Here is a 23,729-nt window from a genome sequence, read left to right on the forward strand (position 1 = left end):
ATTATGGTTATGCGCGGCTGTAAGTTGAGCAGCGATATCAGAAACTACGTATCCTGATGGAAATTCTCATTTCATGGTATCGCGATTCGAAGTAATACCCACTTTAGAATCATCAGTCGAGCCTGAGTGAGCTCACGGGTTCCATTAATCTTCTCCCGGGCATCGGTATACATGCAGAAAATGATACGCCGCCTCATCAAACCCCCTTCACCTCGCCACACACTGCTTCGGATATCTCACCACCTTTTCTAAACTGAGCCAATCGTCCCACGTCTCACACTCGATACGCCTGCATGTTTCATCACTCGGCGCCGCGTCCTCCGTCGCACGCGCCTCGGTCGCCCGTATCGCCACTCGACCGCCGGCTCTGTGTGTCCGGTCATATTGAGCGGCTCGGCCGGCGACAGAACGGGGTCGTTGGAGCTGCCTCAGCCCGACAGTGATTGCGTCAGGGTCGCGGCGGCGAGCTGGCACAGCCGTTCTCTGTAGCACTGTGGTCGAGGCCGGCCGCACGGCGGACCCACGCGCTGCTTCGACGGCGTGTGCTCTTTGTTGGAGCGAAGGGCGGGCGGCGGGCGGGCGTCTAGTAGATCACTCGGGTGGTGACGGGCGGACCAGTGGGCAGGCGGTGGACCACGCAGCCGCGTGCGCGCTGTGCCTCTGAGAAATACGAGGAATGGTTAAGTGAAGAGAGAGAGAGACAAATTCAAAACACGAGAGACGACGGGCGAGAGTCGTGCAGAGAAGCGCAGGCCGACGCTGCCTTCCGATCGGGCCGGTGTGTGCGCGGGACGCCCGGGCGGGGTCAACAGCACCGCTCGGTCCTGGCCGGCCGGGTGAGGCGGGGTCACCGCACTGGGGACTGGCCCAATCATCGCGCCACTGTCGGACGGACGCGTAAACAGCGCCGGCACGTAACACGACGGCGGCCGAAACACAGCGGGCAAGGACACCCGGGAGAGTGGGAGAGAACTCTCCGGAGAGGTAGAGGGAGGGAGGGATAGTGTGAGAGGAAGAAAGCGAGGTAAATTGAAAGATGTTGATCGGAGGTACGACATGAAACACATTAGAGATAACGATAGAGGGAGGAGGATTACAGAGGGAGATGGTCGCAATATTCAGGCGGCAATGGACCACAGGCCGGCCCGGTAAGAGGAGCTGTTTCCCAGAAGCTAGTTGGGTTGCTGACTTCACTAGCATAGCTGTCTTACAGAGGTGTTTGCAACACAGCTGCCTGGGAAGGTTATGCAATGGCGTTGCCTCGATGTTAGCGCCGTTCAGTGTGTTTTATTGACTCGCTTGACAGCATTTCGCTTGGCCGTTGTTGAGCGAATTATGTGATGTGCCAGCACAGCTAACACCTGTCGTCAGGCACCGAGCGCAGCTGAGTTCGGTGTAATGCAGCGATTTAGTATGAACTGCGTGCGGTAGGTAGGGATGCGCACAGAAGTAATCTGACTTCAAGTGAAGGCCCAATAGTACCGAGTATGTCAAACATTACTCGGTTGCTGTATCAAGGATCTGGGTTGGACGAGCGGCCAACGAGATGCGTTAATGGATTCAAGGTGTTGCCAGGGAAACCAGGCGGATGGTGTCCCGTCAGCACATTGATAGACGTCATGTCATCATGTCAACATAAATCCCTTGTCAACCGAAATCGCGCAGGTGCGTCTAATCCTCTCTGTCACTGCGTCGGACCGTGCGTACTAGGGTAACCTGTCTGCACGGCTCGCTGTCTCTTCCGTCACCGGCTTCGCTGCCGGGTGAGCGCGCGTGGCGCCTCTGACCCGACCCAGGTGCGTGCGCGTGCCGCGTGCGTCACTCACTCGACTGGCCGGGTCTGCGCACAGCCCGTGGGGTTATGTAATCGGGTGCACCGGTCACCCGGGCGCGTGCACAGTGCACACCTGCACAGCGCCGGGCCAAGCAGAGGAAGGGACTCGCGGGGAAAGTCTTATCTGCGTGTGTTTATGGTTTAACTTTGGATGTCCCAGTCTCTAATCAACGTGACCCGCCTTGTTCCTATCCCGTTTTTATCCTTTACTTCTTTTTGCTCTGCTCTGCCCCTCTGCGCGCAGATCGCCTCTACAGGAGTACTTGCTCCTCGCCTCTGTCTTATTCGATATAGCCCGCTTCTCTGTCTCGTGCGCCTCTGTTGGGTGATATCCGTCTGTCTGCGACCTTTTGTCGCCCTCCGTTCCTCTGTCTCACCTCTTTCGGCTCTCGTTCTCGCAGTGTCGGCTGTTTTGCTCTTTGTGTGGGCCGTTTCATCCGCTCTCATTTGCTGCGTGCCCTGCTTTCCCGCCGTTCTGTTTGCCTTGTTTCTTATCCCTGCCGGCCGGCCGATACCCTCTCTCCAGTCCTCCCGCTACTCCTACAGACCCTCTCTCCGCCGGCCACCATCGCCGTTGGCCGGCTTCTGCCGAGTTCTAATTCATCCCCACTCGCTGGGCGGTGCCATATTGGCTTATGAGCTGCTACGGGTAATCGGCGCCTACATGAATAATAACAGAGAGTGATTTTTTACTCGACTGCCGCTGGTCGTTCGGTGGGGCGATCTGGTGATTGTCGTGGCACCCTTCCCCTGCGCGGCCCTGCTGACGATCGGGAGCTGTGTTGTCGCAGTGCTCAGATGCCTGTCCTGCCAGGGGCGGGACTGGCGGAGGGGGCGAACGCTAGGGGTCGGGAATCTGACGGTACGGAGGGGTTGGTGGGGTGGGGCGGCCGCCAGTGAATACTGCAGCCGACTGTGGGGATCAATGAGCACGTTAGCAACAGGGGACGGGGGTCCGGCCGGGGGGCGAGCGGATGACGGACGGGAGAGGACAGCCGAGTGGCGTCGGCGCCGATTGGGTGGGGGATGCGATGATCAGCCCCGGCTGATGGCGGCGGACCCTCTGTCGGCGGCACGTGCCGGACGAGCGGGCGGCATCGACCGGCGGCGGCCGCGGCGTCATCGGACCCATCAGCGGCGGCAGATGGCTGCCGCGCGGTACACCGTGTACCCTGCCCGAGTACACCGACCGCGGAGAGCGGTTCGATGCTGCTCGGTAGCGCAGAGGTACTCCACAGGGGATGAAATTCTATTGTTTGGTCGCGGCCCTGGTGGCCCGTTGTTGACGCCGTCGCGGGCGGAAACACGCTCTCAATATGCTGAGAGCTGTCTCCGGGACCCCTTCCTCATCAGTGATAGGATTCCGAGGATAAAGTGTGACTCTCCAGCTCGTTCTTACCAGCTGTCGCAATTAAACGAGCCGATCGTAATCAAGTTTATATGGGCTCCATAAATTAAGCCGCGGCGAATTACGCAGCGCTGAAATCGGGTCAGCGTTGCCAGGTCGGGCCGTCCTCGGTGCGGGTTTCACCGTGTGTCCGCCGTTCCGGAGGGCTGTTCGGTGTCGATCTCGCGGCCCCGGCCGCTCTCCCACCGGTGCTGTCGCTGGGCGGGGACCATGAGGAGGAACCCCGTCGGGCCCAGCCCTCCCCGGTCCCAGACTGCGGCACCCTGTCCTGCGCCGATAAAAACTCAGGTTTGACGGCGTTCACAGCGCGTTGGCGACAAAGGGTGGCGAGCGGCCGGCGCGGCGGGGCCCATTGTGCCGCGCCGCAGACGAGTTATGACGGGGCTGTCCTTGTTTTCACAGGGTTGGCCTCGGCGCAGACCGGCCTCGCACAAAGCGGCCGGTTCGGTACGACTCGACCACTGGGCGCACCCGGCTCGGGGAGAGACGCGGCGTGGTGGGAGAAAGGGGACAGGGAAGCTGAAAGGGAGCTGAGAATGCGGCTCTCGCTGGCACTGAATACAGCGCCCCGGCCGGCCGGTCGATCGACCCTTTCGCTTGGCACGGCCCCGGCACATTAAAAGGACATTCGGGCGGTGGGACGCCACACGAACAGGGGGAAATTCAGCCGGAATCTTCCTCCGTCGGCGTGTGATGACTGCTCGTCTCGCCATCGCGGTCCATTTGTGCCGCTGGTGTGCGGCTCACTCGCCGTCATCTGGCCCGGAGGGGCGGGTTACGACCTGCGGGCTCACGGCCGCTCCGTGTTTGTGTTTGTTTGTGTTTGCCGCCGATGTTGGGCTGGCCCGGAGGGAGGGTGGAGGCCGACGAGCCGCCGGACCGCTGCTCGAGGCGTTACGGGACGCCCGGCGTGTTGTGGCGAGAGACCGTTGTTGATTGCGGCTAGCTCGGAGCCCCAGGGCCGACTGTGCTCGGGGCGGTACCCAGGGCGGGTAAGGAGCTGTCTGGACGCTGCTGGGGTGCTGCGACTGCTGAGTCGACCACACGTGAGCTGTCATCCCCCGCCCCCGCCCCCCCCCGCGCCGCTGTCCGCGCAGCAGCGGCGAAACTGGAGCACGGCTGCACGCGTGTCTCGCAGAGTGACACGCGGGGTGCGACGCACTATCGCGACCAGACCGGGTCGCCGGGTCCTTCGCCCACGTGCAGGGGCTTGGTGACAGCGGCGACCCAGGAGGCGGGCTCACACCGGCCATAGAACACCATGCCAGTTCCGTGTGACTGTTGGAGCCGGGGAGCGGAGCCGCGGGAGCCGAGCCGAGCGACCGTTGGCGCCGTCACGGACATTGATCGCCGGAGCTTTAAACGGGGAGCGGAACACCTGCCGGATACGCCGGTCGGCGCCCCGGCGTCCCGCTCCGGCCGCCGACTCCCCCTCATTCGATCCAGCCGCGTCATTGTTCCGACCGTCGAATGCGACGGTGGGGCGCGGCCAGCCGGCGGGGGTCGCCCCCGGCCGACCCTCTCGCTCGATAGGCGCCGCGGGGCATCTGGCTGCTCCGGTGGCGGTGCCCTGTTCCCACGGCCGGCGTCGGATCAGCGACCGGCCGCTGGGGGCGCCGCCGGCGGGCGCCATTTAAAAATTAAAGGCCCGTCCGGTCGGCCGGCGGCCGGCGGGGGCGGCGGTGGCGGCCGTACCTGCTGATGTTTACGGCTGAGGACGGTATGCGGACAGATAGGATCGCCGGTCATTGCCGCCGGACGTTTTTGCCCGCTGACCGCCGCGCCGCGCCGCGCTGCCCTCTTTGTTTCTCGCACTCGCTCGCCTTCGCGCTCTCCTGCGCATCGGTTTCGCCGGGCCGGTGTGAGCGGGATTCAGCACCGGTCGGCGGCTGCCCACTCTCTGTGCGCTGTGTCGACCTGTTTGATTGCAGCAAGCCGGGCCGGTTTTTGTCTCGCCCCGCGGCAATCGGCCCCGGAGATGAAGGATGGAGCCGAGGATGCCAGGTCGGCCGCCCGATGTGGCCCGCGCCAGGCCGGCCGCTTCTTGCAGATAATGTCGTTTGCCTGGTGCGCGGGCAGAGTTTTTGCCGTGCGCGTTCTTCATTGGGTGGCCATTGTTGTGCGAGTGTTATTGATAGAGGAGGAAGCGTTTCCCTGACAAGATGAATGTGGGAAATGATGCGGCCGGCGGGTGTTTTTATCCGATGAAAAGCCATCCTTCTTCAGAGCTCCATTAGTCTTTGTGACACGAACACCCTCAGCCTGGTGCGTGGCCGTCAGATTTACCCATCACCAGCCGTCTCCGATACCACTGTCTGTATTTGATGCATGGGTTATTTACGGTGCGTCGACACTTGCACCAGGTTTTACATGGTGTTGTCATCCCTGACCTGCACGCCGGTGAATGTGACGACAGACACCCGGTATGTGTAGTTTCCGTCTGTTCCTCGTCTCCTTCAGCAAAAACGTCGTATGGCGTATTTCCATTAGGCCAAACAAAGCGAGCGCGACTGTGTTTTCCCTTGATCGCGACGATAACCTATATTTCTGGCGGTGGTATGCGATCAAAAATGTCGTCCGACCCTTTAGTCCCTGTTCGGGCCGGGAGCGAACCCTGACTGGGTGATAACGATCGCGAGCCGGTCTGGAGGCGGGTCTAGGAGTGGGCTGAACACGGCTGGAGTCCGGCGCCCACTGACAGTTGGCCATTCAGTACGCGCCCTGTTCAGAACAGTGGGCTGGTGAACTGTCCGCCTTTTTCCGACACTGCCGGAAAGTGTGCGTTGGCCCAGCTCGCCTCACAAAGGCGTCCCGTGAAATTGGACGTGGATTGTGCGTGTTTCGATCGCGGAAAGTGGCGCTCCTTTGTGCTACGTGGTGGACTGGAGTGAACCCCGCCTTTGTCGCCCCGTTCGACCCGGAGCGCTGTCAGCTCTCGAGTCACTTAGCTTAGCAGTTCGTGACATCGACACATAGACTTGGCAACTGCGGCACACTAAAGCGGGCGCCATCAGTTTCAGCTTGTGGCAGCGGAGCGAGTGTGACGGCCCGAGATCAGAGAGCCGACTCCTCCTGCCCTCTCTCCTGCTCCCTGGAGCCAGGCCGCTCTGCTCGCCCGGTGCCCGTTGTGTAAACACGTGCGGCACCGGTCGGTCAGCGGTCGCCTCCGCCGGGCCTGATGCCGCTCCCCTCTCTCTATACCACGCCGCAATCGCCGACCCACTTCCTCAAGGTGTGTTCCGAGGACCGTGGATGGTGATCCGTCCAACATGGATTCAGCCCGGTGGTTCCGCGATGTGGGCGCGATGCCGCCCCGATAAGCACGTGACGTGCAGGGATTAAGAAAAGTGAAGGTGTTTGGCAACAAAATGCTGCCGTTTTGTCTTCCTGGATACGTTGTACGGTGTCTTTTTTGGTTGCGGCCTGATTCCGCTGACAAAGCGCCGTGATTAAAAGCTGCCTAACTGCAGTTGAACAACGCATTAGGGCTGTTTCACAGGATCGCTCTGTATCATTTTCAGCACGGTTTCGAGAGTCAAGACGAGGGCCACACTTCACCGCGATCCACTCGTAAAAACTCGGCTGGTTTCTGGGCAGAAGCGGCAGATTTCCCTGATGTGTTCAGTGAAAAGTCACCGAATTTTTGTGTCCGTGTCGAAACATGACATGGCGCGGCAGATAGTGTCGAACATTCCGCTAACCGGACGCTCCGAAGGCGAGAAGAGCTGTCATGTGGCGGCCGTCCCGCTGCAGCAGTACGGAGACGGCGGCCGGTTTCCTCGGCCGGCTAACTGTGTCCATAGTGGAGGAGAAACTCGCCGCGCCGGCCGACAATAGGGCGATCTTTCCGCGATCTGCGCACCGCCTAACGGCTGTGATCGTATCTTTGTCACCGAGACCCGATTGGACGGCTATATCTTGTTGCGTGCGCGGCAGCGGCGCCGCTGAAAATTACACATAAATCTCGACGCTGGCCGGTCACGATAGCCGGGCCGACGCGTGGGTAGGGCGGCGCCTCTGCGGTCTCAGCGGCGGCGCGAAAGCAACGCCCGCACATATCATGCGCCGTATGTTTAACACGCGCAGTAGTGCTGCAGTTTCTACAGCTTGTCCGACGGACCGTATCACTCGACAGACGCGAGTAACGGGTCCGACAGATCGGAGTGTCCGGCCGACCAGTCCTGTCAGCGTGATCGATGGAAGGTCCCGCGGGATGTTTACGCCCGAGAGGTCGTCATGGGGTTTGTGGTGACATCACGAGCGGCAGTTACACCCTGCCGCTGACGAGTTTATCGCGAAACGACTGCGCGATCACTGACGGACCACCTGCGCCTGGGGCGAGAATAGTCTCACGCCAGACGCTTGGGGCGTTCCCATGCAACAGGCTTTCCTGTAACTATCAAATTGATTAAACAATTTATCCATAAACTTCTTAAGCAGATGCTCAACCCTTCTAAGGCGGGTAACGTGTCGGGAATCGCACATTAGCCCTCGTTTTATATTGATATTTATATGGTAAGAGTGTGCTGCGCCTGACGTCCGGTCGTTGCGAGGCCCGAGCTATCGGCTGTTGCCTAGATCTGAGGAGGCAAAACGCCGGGACGAGTCGCAGAGCCCGCCGAGAGCCGTCTCTGTGGCGGCACGGCGAGGGGAGGTTCGGAGAGCGCGAGCCGGTGTTCAGCGCGCGTATTGATCGTGAGCGCGCCGCTCTACCGGCTGCCGGCAACTGGTGTTGGCTGCCTCAGAACCGAGCCGTGACGACGGAAACGACGGCACGCACTCGTGGGAACCGGGGAATCACTCGAACGGCGGAATGCTCCCGGGTGAGGCTGCGGAATACACTCGGTGCGCGCACAAAGACGTTGATGGTTTGGGGCTTAGGAACGACTCAAGCTTTTATACAGCCATGCCGACCACGCTCCCCCTTCTCGCTAACCCATTTACCCTTTACCACTCCACCTCACCCGCCCCTGTGAACCGGACGACCTGCGGTCACCGGCCCGCGCGACTCCCGTCCGGTCGATCCCGACTGAATCATTTATCGGCCACTGTAACTGATGCAGTCGTTACCCTCATAATCGCCGTGTCCATTTAGTGGACGGAAACACTCGTAATGAACCACGCTCGACTGCTCCACGCTGATGTCCGACGGAAAACGGTGGGTGCTGCGTCATGCACTCATAATCATCGTGCGTTCTAACGGCTGTCGTAAAAGGCACAAATGGCCTGTTGCACGACGCTGCTAGGGCGGCCGTGGGTTTAAACTGCTCCGGTGGTTATGTTGGCAGCGATTGATGCGGGTGAGAGTGGGGAGACGTGGCTGGACTTGGGCAAAATATGGGAGAAGTGCTTTACTGACAGCATTAGTCAAACGAATAGTTATAATCGTGCATCATTCATCCCGCTCCATATTTGTATTCAGAGAATTAACACATGACCAGTTGTCATTATGTTTACCTAGTGCCTACAATACTTGTCCGTTGTTGTTTTCCTTGACTGTCACATGTTCAGATACGTTGTGACGGAGCTGATGCAGAGCGATCTCCACAAGATCATCGTGTCGCCACAGCACCTGTCGGCAGACCACGTCAAAGTCTTCCTCTACCAAATCCTCCGAGGTGAGTGCCGAAGGGGTCTCTGCGGGGGACGTCAGTGTAGCGGTGACGCGACACTTGTCACCGATACTGATGTGATGTTCGGTTTGTGTGATCAGTCTCGAGTTATCGCTGTTTATGCCATCAGTGTCGTGAACAGGCCGGGTTCAGGAGAGTTAGTGGTAATGTGTGGTCGGGTTGAGCTGTAGCCGCACTAGAGGGCAATGGTCCTTGAGCGGCAGCGCCTTGGCTGTTTGTTGTGATTGTCACGTTGTTTAGAAGTGAGTTAGCGCGCTGTTGAAGCTGGTTAGCAGCTGTCCGCTGCATTGTAACCATCAGAGACGCATTATTTTAGCCGAGTGTGACAGTCGGAATCGAGTGACGTTTAGGGTACTCTGTATCCGTCTAGCCATCCATTTACTGCCCCTCTCCTTCTCCCCTGTCCAGTTTCCGTCCGGGCTCTGCAGATTCGCCCAACTTCTGGTGTCGCGGTCTGGCGCGGTGCCAGTGTCGCCCTGTCCCCTGCTCTGCCGAGCCTCCGTCGCTCCTCCGTCGCTCGCGCTCCGCCCGGTGTGTCTGTGTGTCTGTTTGTCTGTGAGTGTGTGTGTTGATGGGGAGCCGGCGTGGGCCGTTCGTTTGCCGGGCGCGGCGCTCGCTCGCTGCGAGGGGCAGATTGAAGTCGGCATCCACCGCCGGCGGAGCACGGTAGGACGGTATCGATCACCGTGCTGCCCGGCGGGGGACGCCCGAGCGGGGCGATGGAGCCGGCACCGTCACCGGGACACGGGGACATAGCAGACACAGAGACAGACAGATGCTGGCAACCAGTCAGATACAAAATACCGGTACCCGATTAAACACAAAGACTAGCAGACAAGCACAGTCACCCAAGCAGACAAACACACTTATTGACCGCAGACATCTGATTTAGCACCGAATGGCTGGTTGACGCACACAATCACAACAAGCTCACTCAATTAACATGCAACTTTCGGCTGACATGAGCACACACCTAGAGAGACACCGTCACAAACAGACACTCGCGCCTAGTCCACATTGACCGGCAACAAACTTACGCAAACAGACAACACTGATAGACAGACGGCCACTTGCACCTAAAGTACCGGTACGATCCGGATCGTACACGGATCCAGAGGCCCTGCCGTTCGTCCCTCGGGTGCCGCCCTCCATCCTCTCAACCCATTCCGCACCGTTCGTTGTCGGTAGGACGCCGCCGTTTTTCACGGCGCCGGTGATGCATCATGTTTTTGTGCGCCTTCTTCTAGCCCTGGTGTCTTGTCGCCCCGTTCGCCTGGCATTGTTTCGTACCATGGAACAGTTTATTGGAGGATGACCGCTCGGTCGCTGCCCTACCATCTCATCTTGAGGCGCATTCCTTTTCCTCCGGTGGTATGTTCGAGACGTGGGTGATGCTTTAGGTGTCGCCTACTTTTTGCCAATGCCTAACGATCTTCTCACATTTTCTCGTCTTTTTACTTACACATCCTGTCTCCCGTCTTCGACATTTGTCGGGTGTCGCCGCCTGCTACTTTAGCAAATTGGCCCTTTGTTGCTCTTTCCTCGACCCGAGCATGCTCCGTTGTTTCTCCCCACCCTACCTTATTTGCTCAAAATATCTCCTAGCGGCTGCCTGCCAGGCCCACAACCGCTTTCCCCTCCTAGATTCCACTGCAGGCCCACATCCAGCCAGGCGCTCGTCGCTGAGGCGAAGAAGGCACCAGTTGAGCTGCTGCTCGACCGGCCGATTTATTTCACCCTCGAGTCGCCTGGTGCGGATTGATTACTGAGACGCGTCGCGCTGCGCCCTAAGGGACGCTGCCAGGCCCGCCCGAGTGGGGGAAAACGCGTGCAACAGCTCTGTGGAATTGGTCGTCTGAGTTTTCGGTTAGGAAGGGGACGCTGGGATGTTCTGGAGTGAGGGTGAGGAGGAGGAGGATGCCCTGGCCATGCCGCAGGGCTGTACGGTGACCTGGCTTCGTTACTCAGATCACATATGTGTCGAAGACTCTCGGTGACGCGGCGGGCCGTCGGGAGATGACTGTCTCCTGACCCCACCCCTATGAGTCATCGTTTATATTCTGTGACCGCAATGGTCCCTGCGCCCTCTGAGCTGGCCCACCCGTCTGTTTGTGGTGACGGCGGACGGACCGTCACTGTCCGCCGCGTCACACCCGTGACGGTCTGGGTGCGCCCGCCGGCTGCTGTGACGGCCGTGGCGACATCAGTTGTCGGCACTTGGGTGACACCGCCCAGTGCTGTTAGGACGGCCTTGCCCGCATTGAAGGCGTCACAGCCTCATCCGTCAGCAGTGCGAACTTGTAGCTCGCCCCGGCCGGCTGACGCCAATCGAGCTCCGCCGCCGGCGCTCGGTATGACGTCACTTCGCCAACTGAGTGACGTCATACGCCGCTCATGAGCGGTGTGCAGCGGACGGATGACGTCAAACTTGGCCTCGACGTGTGGGATATGAGCCGCTCGGGCAGCGGGTACTCGGCGAACGTTGGATGGCGTATGTATGTATTCCAATAGCTTGTGCTAAGGGTGTCCGAGCCGACTTCCTGATGGGTCAGGCGGCCGCGGGGATGCCTCACTCTCTCACCCCTCTTCTTCTTACCTTCTCACCTCTGTAAAGCATCGGCGCCCGCTCCGCCCCCAACACCTTGTGTACGCCCAGCTCCCAGCTCCTGCAGTCGAGCAGACGCGTTAGTTCCCACAGATTGGGACATATACGGCCCCCGGGGTGCGCCCGGTGCCACTAAACCAACCAAAACTTACCTCATGAGCGTGGAACTCTGAGCGGGTTTCATAAAATGTGGCGCACTGGATTAACCAATAACCAGCGAGCCATTTCGCCACAAAGGCACAGTGTTAAATGATATCATTGAATCCTGGGAAATGTGTGAACATTCAGTAATTCCATTAGTTGAACCAATTCATCTGGTCTAGTTGGCGCCTATTTTCCGCCGTTCTCGTCTGCCCCACCCTGTTAATTTTTCTCTGCTATTTTTGCCCAACTGTGCTTTGTATCGTAGCGAAGACAGGCTCGACTGGATCCGCCGGCCACCAGGCTCGCTATGCAACAGCCGGCCCTGGATGTGGGTCATATTGCGTCACCGGTGCCACTGCTGTGTGACGTTACACCTGACCCGGTGTGTGACGTCATACTGGGCTGGGACAGGTCGCGGTCAGGTCACGGTCAGGTCGCGGTCGGGTCACGGTCAGGTCAGGGAGGGCTGCGTTTGTAGGTAAACACTAGCTGACTGTCATCAGTACGAGTTATTGCGACCTGTTTTAAATAACGATCGATGGTGTGTGTTGCCTTGCGCCGGTTCTGGTTGGATTACCACGGTCCCAGCGGAGCCATATGCAGCAATCTCCATAGCCAGCCGGGCGAACTAAACCCATTGTTGGACGAGCCGGTCGGGGCGGCGCAATACTGGCCGATCGCGAGCCTGTGACGACACAGCGCCTGGGCCGCAGTGGCCGCCCTGTCCACACTGTCCACAGCGTGTCAGGTGGACGTGTAGACGGTGTCGCCACCCGGCCTTCGCGGTGTGGTGACCACTGTCCACGGCCGTCCAGCCTTAGTCCATGGGCTCGCACGGTCGGTTTGGGTCCTGTACCAGGCTCAACCAGCAGTCGAAACTGTCTCACGGCAGGCAACATAAACTTTTAGTATGCCCTCAGTGTGACCATTCCCGAAGAAAGGAAATTGCACGAACTTGCGTTATCTCCGTAAATGCAGATCTGTCCTGACAGCGAGCCTAAGTATAGAGCTGAACTCCATCTTGCTAGAGCGCTGGCCCCAGCGATCCGTTCAGATGTCAGTATTGGATCCAGCGATCCGTTGAGATGTCAGTATTGGCCGCCGGGACCTAGTGAGATATCAGCGGGATTCCTGGAAACTGAATCAACGCACCCGACGAGCGGGCGTGTGCGCGGTGCCGGGCCGGAAGTCGAATCACTCACGGCTGCTGGTCCGTCTGACTTGTTACCCATTACTGCTCTCATGTCCGAGGCTGACTCGTGGCTTCAGGCTAGTGGATTGGGATGTGTCAGTTCAGAAAGGTTGAGCTGGCGGAGCTCGACCTCGGCTGCGCTTGTCACGGGCTGGCTAGGGCTGGCTTTGGGCTGGCAGCCTGGCTCCGCTTGGCCATGGCGCTGACTCGGTAGGTTGGCTGACAGGATGTGCGTGAGAGAGGCCGCTGTGGGTAGCGGAGCGGCCAGGGCCGGGGCGGCCGTGCGCGACTGCCCGCCGGGTTAAGGCCGCGCGGTGAGCGGGCAGCGCTGTTCGCTGAGCGCAGCCGGCTCCTGACGACGGTCACGGGCCGACGCGCCGTTCCCGCCGGCTCTTTGTGGCTGCGATCCGGCCCCCTCTCTCTCCCGAGCCGCCCACCGAACCGGCAATCGCGGCGCTGTTTCGTAAACCCGCCACACGCCGGCTGGCTGACGGCTCCGAAGAACTTGACCCACATCGAGGGCCCGCGGCTGCCGCCGTTGCCGCTTCACTCTCTTTCACCGGTGTGGTTCGCCGGCTAGCCGCCAGGGGCGCTGCAGTGGGCCCCTCACCGGCGAGTGGAGGTTACGCCATTTGGCCCTGAACTTTACCCACTGAACTCGGGGAAACAGGTCAGCTATGGTGGTGACCGCGACCCGGGGCGACTGTGACCGGTTTTCCGGGGGTCGCACTACCACACACTTTCACTCTGCGTGATTTTGTCCCACGGGTCGCAGCCAGTACTGACCGATGTTTGTTGCAAACAAAAGCTGTGTGGTCCCTGCGGGTCCCCGTACCTACTATTGCCATAGAAGCTTCTTCCCTCTTCTCCCCTCCCTTCCATCTCCCTCCATTCTCTCCTCTTTTCTTTTCTTCTCTCTTCTCTCTCCTCTCTCCCATCATCAGGGAAACACCTGGCCTCGCACAGCGTGAATTGCCCGTGAGACCTGGCCCGTGTGAATTGTGAAACACGCCGCGCACGGCTTCGGAGGGACGCTGCTGGCGCGTTCTCGTGTGGCAGCCGTTCCACGCTCACAACGCTGGCCCTACCATTGTGCCAGCAACTGCCGGCTGTGACAATGCTACGAAGCCAGAGAGGGACGCTCTACAGAAGCGGAGCCGTGCCGCCAGAGCGCGGTGGTAAAATCTGCCTACCGAGGCCGTCTATTCGTGGCACCGAGGACAGCGCTGCCGCGACTCGACGCTCGCACTCCGAGGACATCCCCGTGCCGTCCAAATGCGGTGCCGGCTCGGCGTCCCGATGAGCTGGCCACCCGGAAAGTCTCTCCAGAGAGCGGGTCTAGACAAGGGTGGTACTGACGACGACTGAGACATCAGCCAGCTCTCCTCAGGCTAGCTGACGTGAGCTCGATAGCGTGGGACCAGTCGAAGCGGATCTCGGTATCCCGGTTTGGACTGTGGCATTTCCACTGGTATTTCCTCTGTCCGGCGCGGGCTCGGCGCGGGGCTCTGCTGTGATACGGCGGAGGGGATTCCGATACCGAGGTCGGGGATAGGGCGGACACGCGGCCACCACCGCCGGACAGCGGAAGTGCCACGTATCTCCCGGCCGGAGCCGCTCAAAAGACGAAACCAGTCGAGTGTGATGTCTGTGGCGTCCAATGGCGGAGAGCTCCGTAGGCCTCTGACGCCTGTGGACACTTTGACAGTCACGGTCGTCATTTTGCCACCCCATGCACCAATTGGCCTTCGAATCATCAATGTGTGAAGTTATGGCCCCGCTGGCAATACCAGCATATGTGCCGACCCACGGCGGGGTGCCCCACGGGCAGTAGAGGAGCAGGCTGAACTCACTGCTTCGGCTGCCAGGGAGAGGCCGGGATAGAGGAGGGGACAGATGTCCCTCCCGCACACAACCGCAACACGCGTCCAGAGCCCCGCGGCTAACCGCAACACCAGCCGCAGACGCTGAGGCGGGGCACCGCCACGAGCGAGCCATGGTGACCTTTGGTGACCGACCCGGTCAGTCATAGGCGGCGGATCGGAGAGGGCACCGGGGCACCGTGCCCCCTTTGATTTAGGCATTTTAACATTAGCCCTAGGGGCGTTGCATGGAAAGAATGGGACCAAAAGTCGGCAGTGCCCCCCTTAAAGGGACCCTCCCACCTTCAAAAAAGTAGATGAATTGGCATGAAAGTGATGTCCCTTGGTTCAGAAAGAGCGAAAACGAATATCTACCAAATTTCACCGAAAAATATTCACTGGTTTTCAAGATATTAGGCTTTTACTTTTGTTTACTTTTTGGGATCTCCCCTGTTACTAGCGACTTTACTTGGAAGCAATAATTTGGCAGCCTTAAAGTGCGGCAGACTTTGCGCGCAAAGCAGCGTATACCACCACGTGTTAACGATGTTTTTTTTTTCTAAGATTTTAAAATCGTTAGATATCCGCTGACGTCACAAATTCTAAGGGGGCATACCAATGCATTAGCCCCTTAGAATCCGAAAACTGCAAGTTTGAAATTCCATATCTTCGAATTCAAGCATTTTTCGATGTTGTGAGTGCCCAAACCGGTATTTGCAGGCCATGGCCACCAATTTGGCTATCTCAACTCAAAACTAATGTTAAGGTGGGAGGGTCCCTTTAATTGAAGGTGTTCCGCCGCTACTGCGGTCAGTCACTGTTTACTGAGACCTGGAGCGTTCTGGTGGCGTCTGAATGCTAGGCTATAACATCCACCCCTGTAGGAGTCTCTTGAGGACCCCAACAGGATTGATGTATGCGATCGGTTCATCATTATTGTGTTGGCTTACTGGCTAGTCAGCGCCGAGGTCCGTGTCTGTCCTGCGCTGCTGTCTGCACCGGATACCACCCGGCGCGGCGGAGATGCCAGCGGTCAACTCCGGTATGCCGCCGCTGCTGCAGAGGCGTTCACTGCCGCTCCAGCTCCGGGTTGGCAGGGCGCGAGATGGGAATCACTGCGAACCATGAGGGGACGAGCTAGCTCCGGCGTGGGAACTGTTCGCGCCCGGCAACCCTGCAGTCGGACGGTCAGGAAAGGCGGCGGCCGCGCGTCGCGATCCGATCGCCTGGGAAGTAAAAGTGACGCGGTGCGTCAGGTTGCGTCATTGCGGCGTGTTGCGGTAATCGGGGTGCCATCTACATAGGTATGTCCGACTCTGAGCTGGTGATGAATGTCCTGTGACTAAAGCGATTGAGCGATTGGGTACGCGGATTACGGTCGAGTTGATGTGGTAAGTGGCATTGGGACGAGCTATTTCGAGCCTATTTTACGGCTTTAGGTGTGTGTTGATTCACATCGACTGGCCATGTCGCTATGTGAATGATCATATTGAGGTATTTGGTTGGCATGCCAACATGGGTGAGTTATGCTGTAGGATAACCACTACCTACGTGAACGCAACGCTATGGCTCAATGCGTTGGGATCTCTTCTGTCACCGACTCTGGGATGATCACGTCTTCACTCGCGGGCTTCCATGACTCGTGATGACTCTTCTGAGTCGATGATGACTGCGAGCCGCGCGTGGCACCATCGAGACGCCTGGACGTGATTGGTGCGCTGTGGCCGTGTGGGCGACTCTAATCATGGCGTTCCGGCGGTGCCGTGCGCTGTCCCATTGCCGTGTCTTGCCCTATCCCGCCGTACCATCCCATCGCCGCCTGCCCTCTAGTAACGTGTTATCCCATCGTCCCTTCTCCCTCCCACCATCCCATCCCATCGCCCGTCACCACCAGACGGCATCGGCACCTGCCTGACGACCTGACCGGGCGGCCGCGGCACGGTGCGCTCGACCCGACCCGGTGAAAGGGAGAGGAGCTGCGCACGATCCCAGCTCGGCACCGTACAGCTCGACACGCCTCGCTGCCTCCGTCAGGGTCGGAAGAGCCACGCCGAGTTGAAATGTCGCCACAGGGATCAGGCACTCTTGGAGAGTTGGTTAGGAGTTGGTCGACAGCTGGTGAAGCTTTGGTCGAGTTTTGTGAAACATATGACCGAGCCTTTGGTAAATTTTGTGCAGTAGTTCGTGGGACTTTGGCGTAACGGCCTTTGTCGAGCCTTGTTCAAGCTTTGGTGGAGCTTCGGGGAGCTTCGGCGGAGCCTTGGTCGGTCGCCAGCTGCGGGCGGCCTTGCCGACTGCGTGCAGCTGAGGGCGGCGATCGATGATAGAAAATAGCCGCCCCCTCCCAGCTGGCCGCGCGGCGGGCGGGGGCGGGGCGGCCCACCGCCCTGACACGCCCGTCACGGCACACACGCACTGTGCGCTGTCCCACCGCGCCTCCGCCCGACCCGCTGTCCACCGGGCCTTGTTTGTGGACAGGCAATTTGTGGCCGGTGGCTGGGTTTGGGCACGCGGCCGAGCGGCAGACGCGGCGCACCATTGTCACCGCTGTGACCGTGCCGACGCACCGTAAACGCGCTTCCGTTGTCCTGTTTGTGTTCTCTGTGCCGTGTGTGTGTGTGTGCGAGTGGTGAGAGGCTATGTAATGACCGTAGATTATGGCTCAGGAGACCCGTGATAGACCGAGTGTATCAGCTGTCAGTGAGTCCGTGTGGGAATAAGAATGTCCTGCCGTGACTGCTCAACATAACTGCTGCTGTATTGTGTACTCTGTACATATTTGTGGGTGATGCCATTGTCGTTCCAGCGGTAAGTTTTCCTTGTTCTCGCAATGGCTCGCGAGCAGTTGACTGACGGGAGAAATTTCTGTTTCAGGCCTCAAGTACCTGCACTCTGCTAAGATCCTGCACAGAGATATCAAGCCCGGCAACCTATTGGTCAACTCAAACTGTGTCCTAAAGGTGAGCAGGCTGTCTGATGACCGCGGACGCAGAGTTTTTCTCTGCCCCGCCGGCCGCTCCGCTGTAGGTTATAATTGGTGGTTGCTGAACGCGGTCGTCCCCCCAGGGCTCGGACCAGCCGGTCGGAACACCAATATCGTCCAACTCGCAAGAAACCGAGCAAAAACGTCGCTTCTTTGTGCGCGCCCGGCCGCGGCAGAGGTGGCGGGGACGCGGCGTGCTCCGGCGCGGCGAAATGGGTCAGCTGCGCCGCCGTTCGCCGCGCTGCGCCGGCAGTGCCGCGTGTCGCCGGGCGCCACTTTCACCGGCCTGTTGCCGGGACGGACGCGCCGAACGGATGGACGGATGGGCCGAATGACGGCGACGACGGAGCCGCCGCCGATGGAGCGTGGACGGCTGATTGTGGAGCGGCCCAGCCCGCCAGCTGGGCTGGCCTTGGCTGGCGCTCGGCTCTGTGGGCTCAGGGACGCGCGCCGCGGGAGGGGAGGGGGATGCGCCGCCGGCGTCTCCCAGGTTCTGTCTTCCCACCGTCGACCCGACCGCTGTGTTTCCCCAGAGGGTGACAGGGCTGGTGGACGGGCGCTGCGCGATCCCCAAGGGGCTCCAGTGACCCTGGCCTGCTGTCGGGTCGGATCGGGTCGGGTCGGAGATGCGGGTGGGCCAAGGGTCACTAGTGGCAGCTGCTGCAGCGTGTCTGCCGGTCCAGCTGCTCCATATTAGTTCCATCATACGGCAGCTGATTTCTGCCACCGGGCCGGCCCGTGGTCACGTGCACCGGGTGATGTGTGCTCGCCAGGTGATATAACTTGATTGGTGATACGGGCGCGCCAGGTGATATAGGCATTAGGCATGTCGATTGTATAATGTATACTAGCCTGCCGATACGAGGACCGCCTGCCAAGCCAGCAGATGGCACATATTGCAAGACCCTCTGCGGGATGACCACGCGTGGAGTGTTGACCCAGTGTGGCATGGGCACCCCCTGGAGTGGTGCACATCTCTCAGTCTGCTGGCCGCTGGCCAGAACATACAAAACAGCTGTCTGAGCTGCCGTCCGGCTCCCGGGCCGTCGCGGAGGGTATTGACTGGCTGTCGTGTGTGCCGGTTTGGATAAATTTGGGGGAGAGAGCTGCTGGGGATGAAGACCGGCCTTTTAGTTTGTTTAGTTGGTCGATCGCTGACGTAAGCAACTAGTAGAAGCTGATGAACGATAGCGACTGGATTTCTGGTGACATTTCGTGCACCGGAGTGAGGAAATAAAACCTTGGGGAGTGTTTGTCAGAGGAAGCACCGTTGACCTGGCGGATTCATTCAAAGTTCATGAATCACAGAGCCGCTGGGTAATGTCTCACGTGCGATTCATTCCTGGTCGCCCTCTGACTCAGAGGAAGTAGTGTGAGCGCCGACATGGTTCTGACGTTGTACGGTACCTGGTGCGGTGATTGAGAACCGGTGACCGGCGCTGGCCATGGGGCTGCCCCGGTGCATAGCTTCCCTCCCCGGGAAGTGGGGTGCTCTCGGTACTAATAATAGCACATAAGAAGAAGAGGGCGGGGCTGAGGTAGGTAAGGGTAGAGCGGTGCCGTGGGTCCGTTGAGGTTGATGTGGGACCATGAGAGACCCATCCGAGCACGTACGATTTCCCATTGGCTGGCTTCTGCCTAGTTCATTGCCAATCGTACCGAGAACTCGCCTCATTCCACCCCAAACTCGGCGAAACTCGCCATCTCGTCAAAGCTCGCGGTCAGCCGTTATTCCGTCCAGTTCATTTCCATGTAAACCCGATCGATCCCTTTCGCACCAGTCGGGTACGGTCCGGCCCAATTTAATTCTCCCCACGTCAGCGCGGCCCGGCGCCGCTCCCATGTTGCTCTGCAGGCCTTTGTCTCGCGTTGCTGGAAGGCGGCCGAATCGCCTGCCATCCTCTATCCTTCTCGGACGGCAGTTTATACGGCCTCGGGCGCAGATCAAGATGGGCCGCCGCCGACGCCAAGTGGGAATCCAATGGGGCGCGCCGGCTGGCCGGCAGCGCCGCGCCGCGGCCCGTCCGGCCGACGGAGGACAAAGAGTCCTGCACGCGGCGGCTGGCGCACAAAGCGGCCGCGCCGCTGCACGTGGCAGCACCGAGCGGGAGTCGCGTGCGCGCCGGCCGGCCGGCTGCAGCGCCCTATGAGCGGCGCGCTGGCGGCCCGCCCGTCGGCCGCGGATTGATCAATGTACCGGCGAGTTTTGCCGACGCCGAGAGGGCAGCTGCCGCACGGCCGCCGGTGCAGCGTTGCGCCAGCTGCCGAGCTGGTTTTGGGCGCTCCGCAGACCCGGGCACTCTCGGCGGCGGGTGCTCGTTTTCCCCGCGCTGCGCCACAGTCGCTACGAGAGCCCGCATTTTTTGGCGGTGACCCTCAGAGAAAGCGGCCGCCGGCTGCTAAATTGGGTCGGACGGCTGAGCCACGCTGCTGGTTTGCGGAGATCGTCACGGACCGGGCGACCGGCGGTTGCGTTTTGACACAGCGCTGTCACCTAGGGGAGGGGTCAGCCGCCACGCCCGACGCAATCTCTGACTGATGTGTGCTATTTGGTTCGGTTGGCAACCGGGCCCCAGCCGTCGGCCTCACGTTCGCCCTATCTGTGTTTTGCAGAAGGATATCAGCTGCTATGTCCAGCTGTGAATGCATTACGATGTACCGTTGGAAGGTGTTGCGAAATGATTGTTACGTAGTTGAACACCGGGATACTGCGGAATTACTTGATATTACCGTTAGCCTTTGTTCTTTCTTCCTTGATTATTCAGCTTTCTTGTCAAGCTTCCGCTTATGCAACGAATATTGTTTATTGAATGTTAAGAAAGTGTATACCGGTACCTGCAATACGAATATGCTTGCTATCTTTCAGAAATTCTAACTTTGCCCGTACAATAGATCAAAGGAAAACATTGGCTCGCCTCAAATGCCGCCTATTTGATACCTATTCGTTGTTTGTCGGTGGCACCGATGCGCGTGGTATCCGCGTTGTCCCTGCTCGCCACCCAGTTCTCTTACACCTCCCTCTGCCTTTCTCCCTCAGATCTGCGACTTCGGCCTGGCCCGTGTGGAGGAACCGAACCGGCGCCGCCACATGACCCAGGAGGTGGTCACGCAGTACTACCGCGCGCCGGAGATCCTCATGGGCGCCACGCACTACGACGCCGCTGTCGACATGTGGTCGGTCGGCTGCATATTCGCAGAGCTGCTCGGAAGGAGAATCCTCTTCCAGGTAAGACTTGTGTGCTGTTAGGTGGTATAATGGATAGGTGGTTGCCTAATGAGATATTTGCTGTTGATATTTCAAGGATATCAATGATGGGGCTGCATTTAGTTAAACACTTCGTACCAAATTTTAGTGCGCTGGTCGGAAATCTGTCACTGTTTAAATGTTTGCCCTCTGGAGGGCGGACTGCCACGCGGTACGTCAAACCTCGGTGACACTTGTTCGCTTCCCTGTTACACATTATCTTTTTGACAATCCGTCCCCTGTTTCACGGTACCTCAGTGATACCTCCTTGTCACACGCTGGCACCTCGGTGACATTCTGTCCAGTCCTGACCGTGACCCGTTCCGGCCGACTGGGCCCGTGCCCGGCCGTGACGGTCCCGGCCAATACCTGGTGACCGTGGCCCGACCGGCGCTCCACTGTCGCATACACACACTTGGAGTCGTGACAGTCGACCCGGCCCTGACCCGACTCCACCCGCCCCTCACCACCCACTGACCCGTCTGACTGGTTGTTAGTTTGTCGGTCTGTCGGCACTCAGTGTCGCTACAAACTGGTCTGTCACGCCCGGTCGACCTCCTGTGTTTTCTCCGCACGGACCTCCGTCCGTGTGCTCGCCCTGACCTTATCCTGACCTTTGTGAGGCGGTGAGTGGGTCGGGCGTGACCTGGGTGCTGGACGAAGGGCGACTTTCCATCTGATTGGACACAGTGTGTTTGTTACTCGCCTTTTCCTGTCATGCCGCGCCCCTGCCATTGCCTCCATTCGTTCTGATATTCTCCGACCCCATACGCAACCTTCTCTGACCCATGCCCTGCCCCCGGGACTCTGACCCACGATTGGTAACCCGACCCGACCGATGACCTGACCTTTCTCTCCGTATTTCGACAGGCGTCGACACCGATCCAGCAGCTGGAGCTGATCACAGACCTACTGGGCTCACCTAGTGCCGAGGATATGTCCACCGTGTGCCAGGGAGCGCGCCAGCACATGATGCGCCGCCCCTACAAGCCGGCCGCGCTTCATGTGCTCTACAGTCTCTCCAGCCAGACGAGTCCCGACGCCGTCCACCTCCTGGCGCAGATGCTCGCCTTCAGTCCGGTGAGGATTGCAATCGGTGGGGGAGCGGGTCGGGAGGGACCTCAGAGCTGGGAAGGATCGAGAGGAGGATTACATAATTCGAGAGACAGGAACTGATAGTGTAGTGCGCAGCTTGATGGTTACGGAGATTGGATTGAATAATGTATAAACGGAGGTGGGCTGGAAATCCGATTCGTTGTGTTTTGGTTTCGGAGTTACGGAACCAGGATGTGGTAGGAAGCTGAGCTAAGTCGACGGGAACATGCTTCCGGAGTCAGCAACGCGAAAATGTTTCATTTTGTTATTGTTGGGTCAGTTATTAGGATCGCCGAAAGTTGATCTGTGAAAGTTGATCGGGAAGCGGCCTCTCATTGTTTCTGTAGTGTGGCAAGTTCCTTGTGCGTTACACAAGATCTCCACGCTACTGGCCTTACATCGCTCCCGGATTATATGACGCATTACAAGGGCAAGAGGATTTATCCGCCAGTACCAGGGATTAACCCGCAGTAAGGGCTCTCCTGTCACTCCCTGGCTAGACGCAGAAGTGGACGTCTAGCCTAGGCTGAGGGTCTAACAGTCGTTTCTGCCAGTACAATGTAACGGTTTCAAGCCGATGGTGCCCCACTGGCACCGTCAGACAATGCCTGTTTCACCTGTTGTCATGGCACGTGGCGCGGTGAGCCAGTCCGGCACAAGAGATTACCTGCAAAACAACAGCGCGAGGTGCGAACAGGGTGCCTGTTTTCTCCTTAGTCCGCAGAGGCGTCAAACGGGCATGGTTGCGTCGATGTTGCAGTTAGCTCGCGTGCCTTAGCCGTGGCTGATCCGGCAGTGTTGCGACACCTAAGTAGCCACGTGCCGGTGTCTTGTCCTGGCTGCTCCACGGCCAATGGACCGCGCTGGCGCGTGTGACGTCACTCAGAGACGGCGGCGACGTCACGGAAGTTACGAAATAACTACGCCGATGTTGACGGTGGATAGGACGGTCTGATGTAGCGGTGAAACGGCGTGCGAGGACCGGTTCCGCTCGCCACACTGACCGAGCCGACCGGCGCCTCAGAAAGCTGCTGTTCATCAAATAGTGTTGCGCCAAACTCCGGTCTTGGGAACCCACTTGCGGTTCTAGGGAATACTAAATAGGAAAATGAATTTCTGACCCAAGCACGGTGTTTTATTACACGTTTACCAAGTCTCACCGCTTCTCACAGATCTTTCCACCACTGGCGTCTCAATGTCAGCCAACCTGCCCCCGTTCGCCTACCCCTGGCCGTGTGCCCTCTGACCCTCCCTTCTCTCCCTCCCCAGGCAAAGCGTCTGCGCGTGACGGACGCGCTAAGCCATCCGTACCTGGACGAGGGCCGGCTGCGCTACCACGCCTGTATGTGCCGCTGCTGCTGGTCGGCCGGCGGCCAGCCCCGTCAGTACACACAGGATTACGAGCCGAGCGCGCACCAGGCGTTCGACGATACCTGGGAGCGCGAGCTGACGTCAGTCGTCCAGGTCAAAGGTGCGTATCAGACATGTCCTGGTGGGCCATTTTGTGGTGCTGTTGCTTGGATCCATGGAATAGCTTTAGGGCCGTAGAGCGACCAATGGAGTTTGATATAAAGGGCTGCTTTTTACTTGATTGTCAGAGTTCTGTACTTGTGGATGTCGTGGGGAATCAGGCTTCATTGGCGGACTGAGAGAGTGAGGCATGCTATGCTAATGGGATCGCAGCGCCTCTAGTGAACATGTAGGAAAGTCGAGTTGGCTCTCTGACACC

At 59.2% G+C, this 23,729-nt stretch overlaps 1 protein-coding gene across 1 annotated transcript in view; it reads left to right on the forward strand.

The window, feature by feature from the left end:
- LOC122381574 (serine/threonine-protein kinase NLK-like) overlaps positions 1-23,729 on the forward strand; it is a 43,136-nt gene that overhangs the window by 17,915 nt on the left and 1,492 nt on the right. The window contains exons 5-9 of the mRNA XM_043365910.1: positions 8,754-8,860; positions 17,553-17,638; positions 20,699-20,887; positions 21,776-21,985; positions 23,270-23,471. Of these exons, the coding sequence (XP_043221845.1) occupies positions 8,754-8,860; positions 17,553-17,638; positions 20,699-20,887; positions 21,776-21,985; positions 23,270-23,471 (794 nt within the window). The remainder of the gene's footprint in view (positions 1-8,753; positions 8,861-17,552; positions 17,639-20,698; positions 20,888-21,775; positions 21,986-23,269; positions 23,472-23,729) is intronic.

Source organism: Amphibalanus amphitrite, unplaced genomic scaffold (genome assembly GCF_019059575.1).
Source record: "Amphibalanus amphitrite isolate SeventyFive unplaced genomic scaffold, NRLGWU_Aamphi_draft 000122F_arrow, whole genome shotgun sequence".
NCBI classification, from domain to species: Eukaryota; Metazoa; Arthropoda; class Thecostraca; order Balanomorpha; family Balanidae; genus Amphibalanus; species Amphibalanus amphitrite.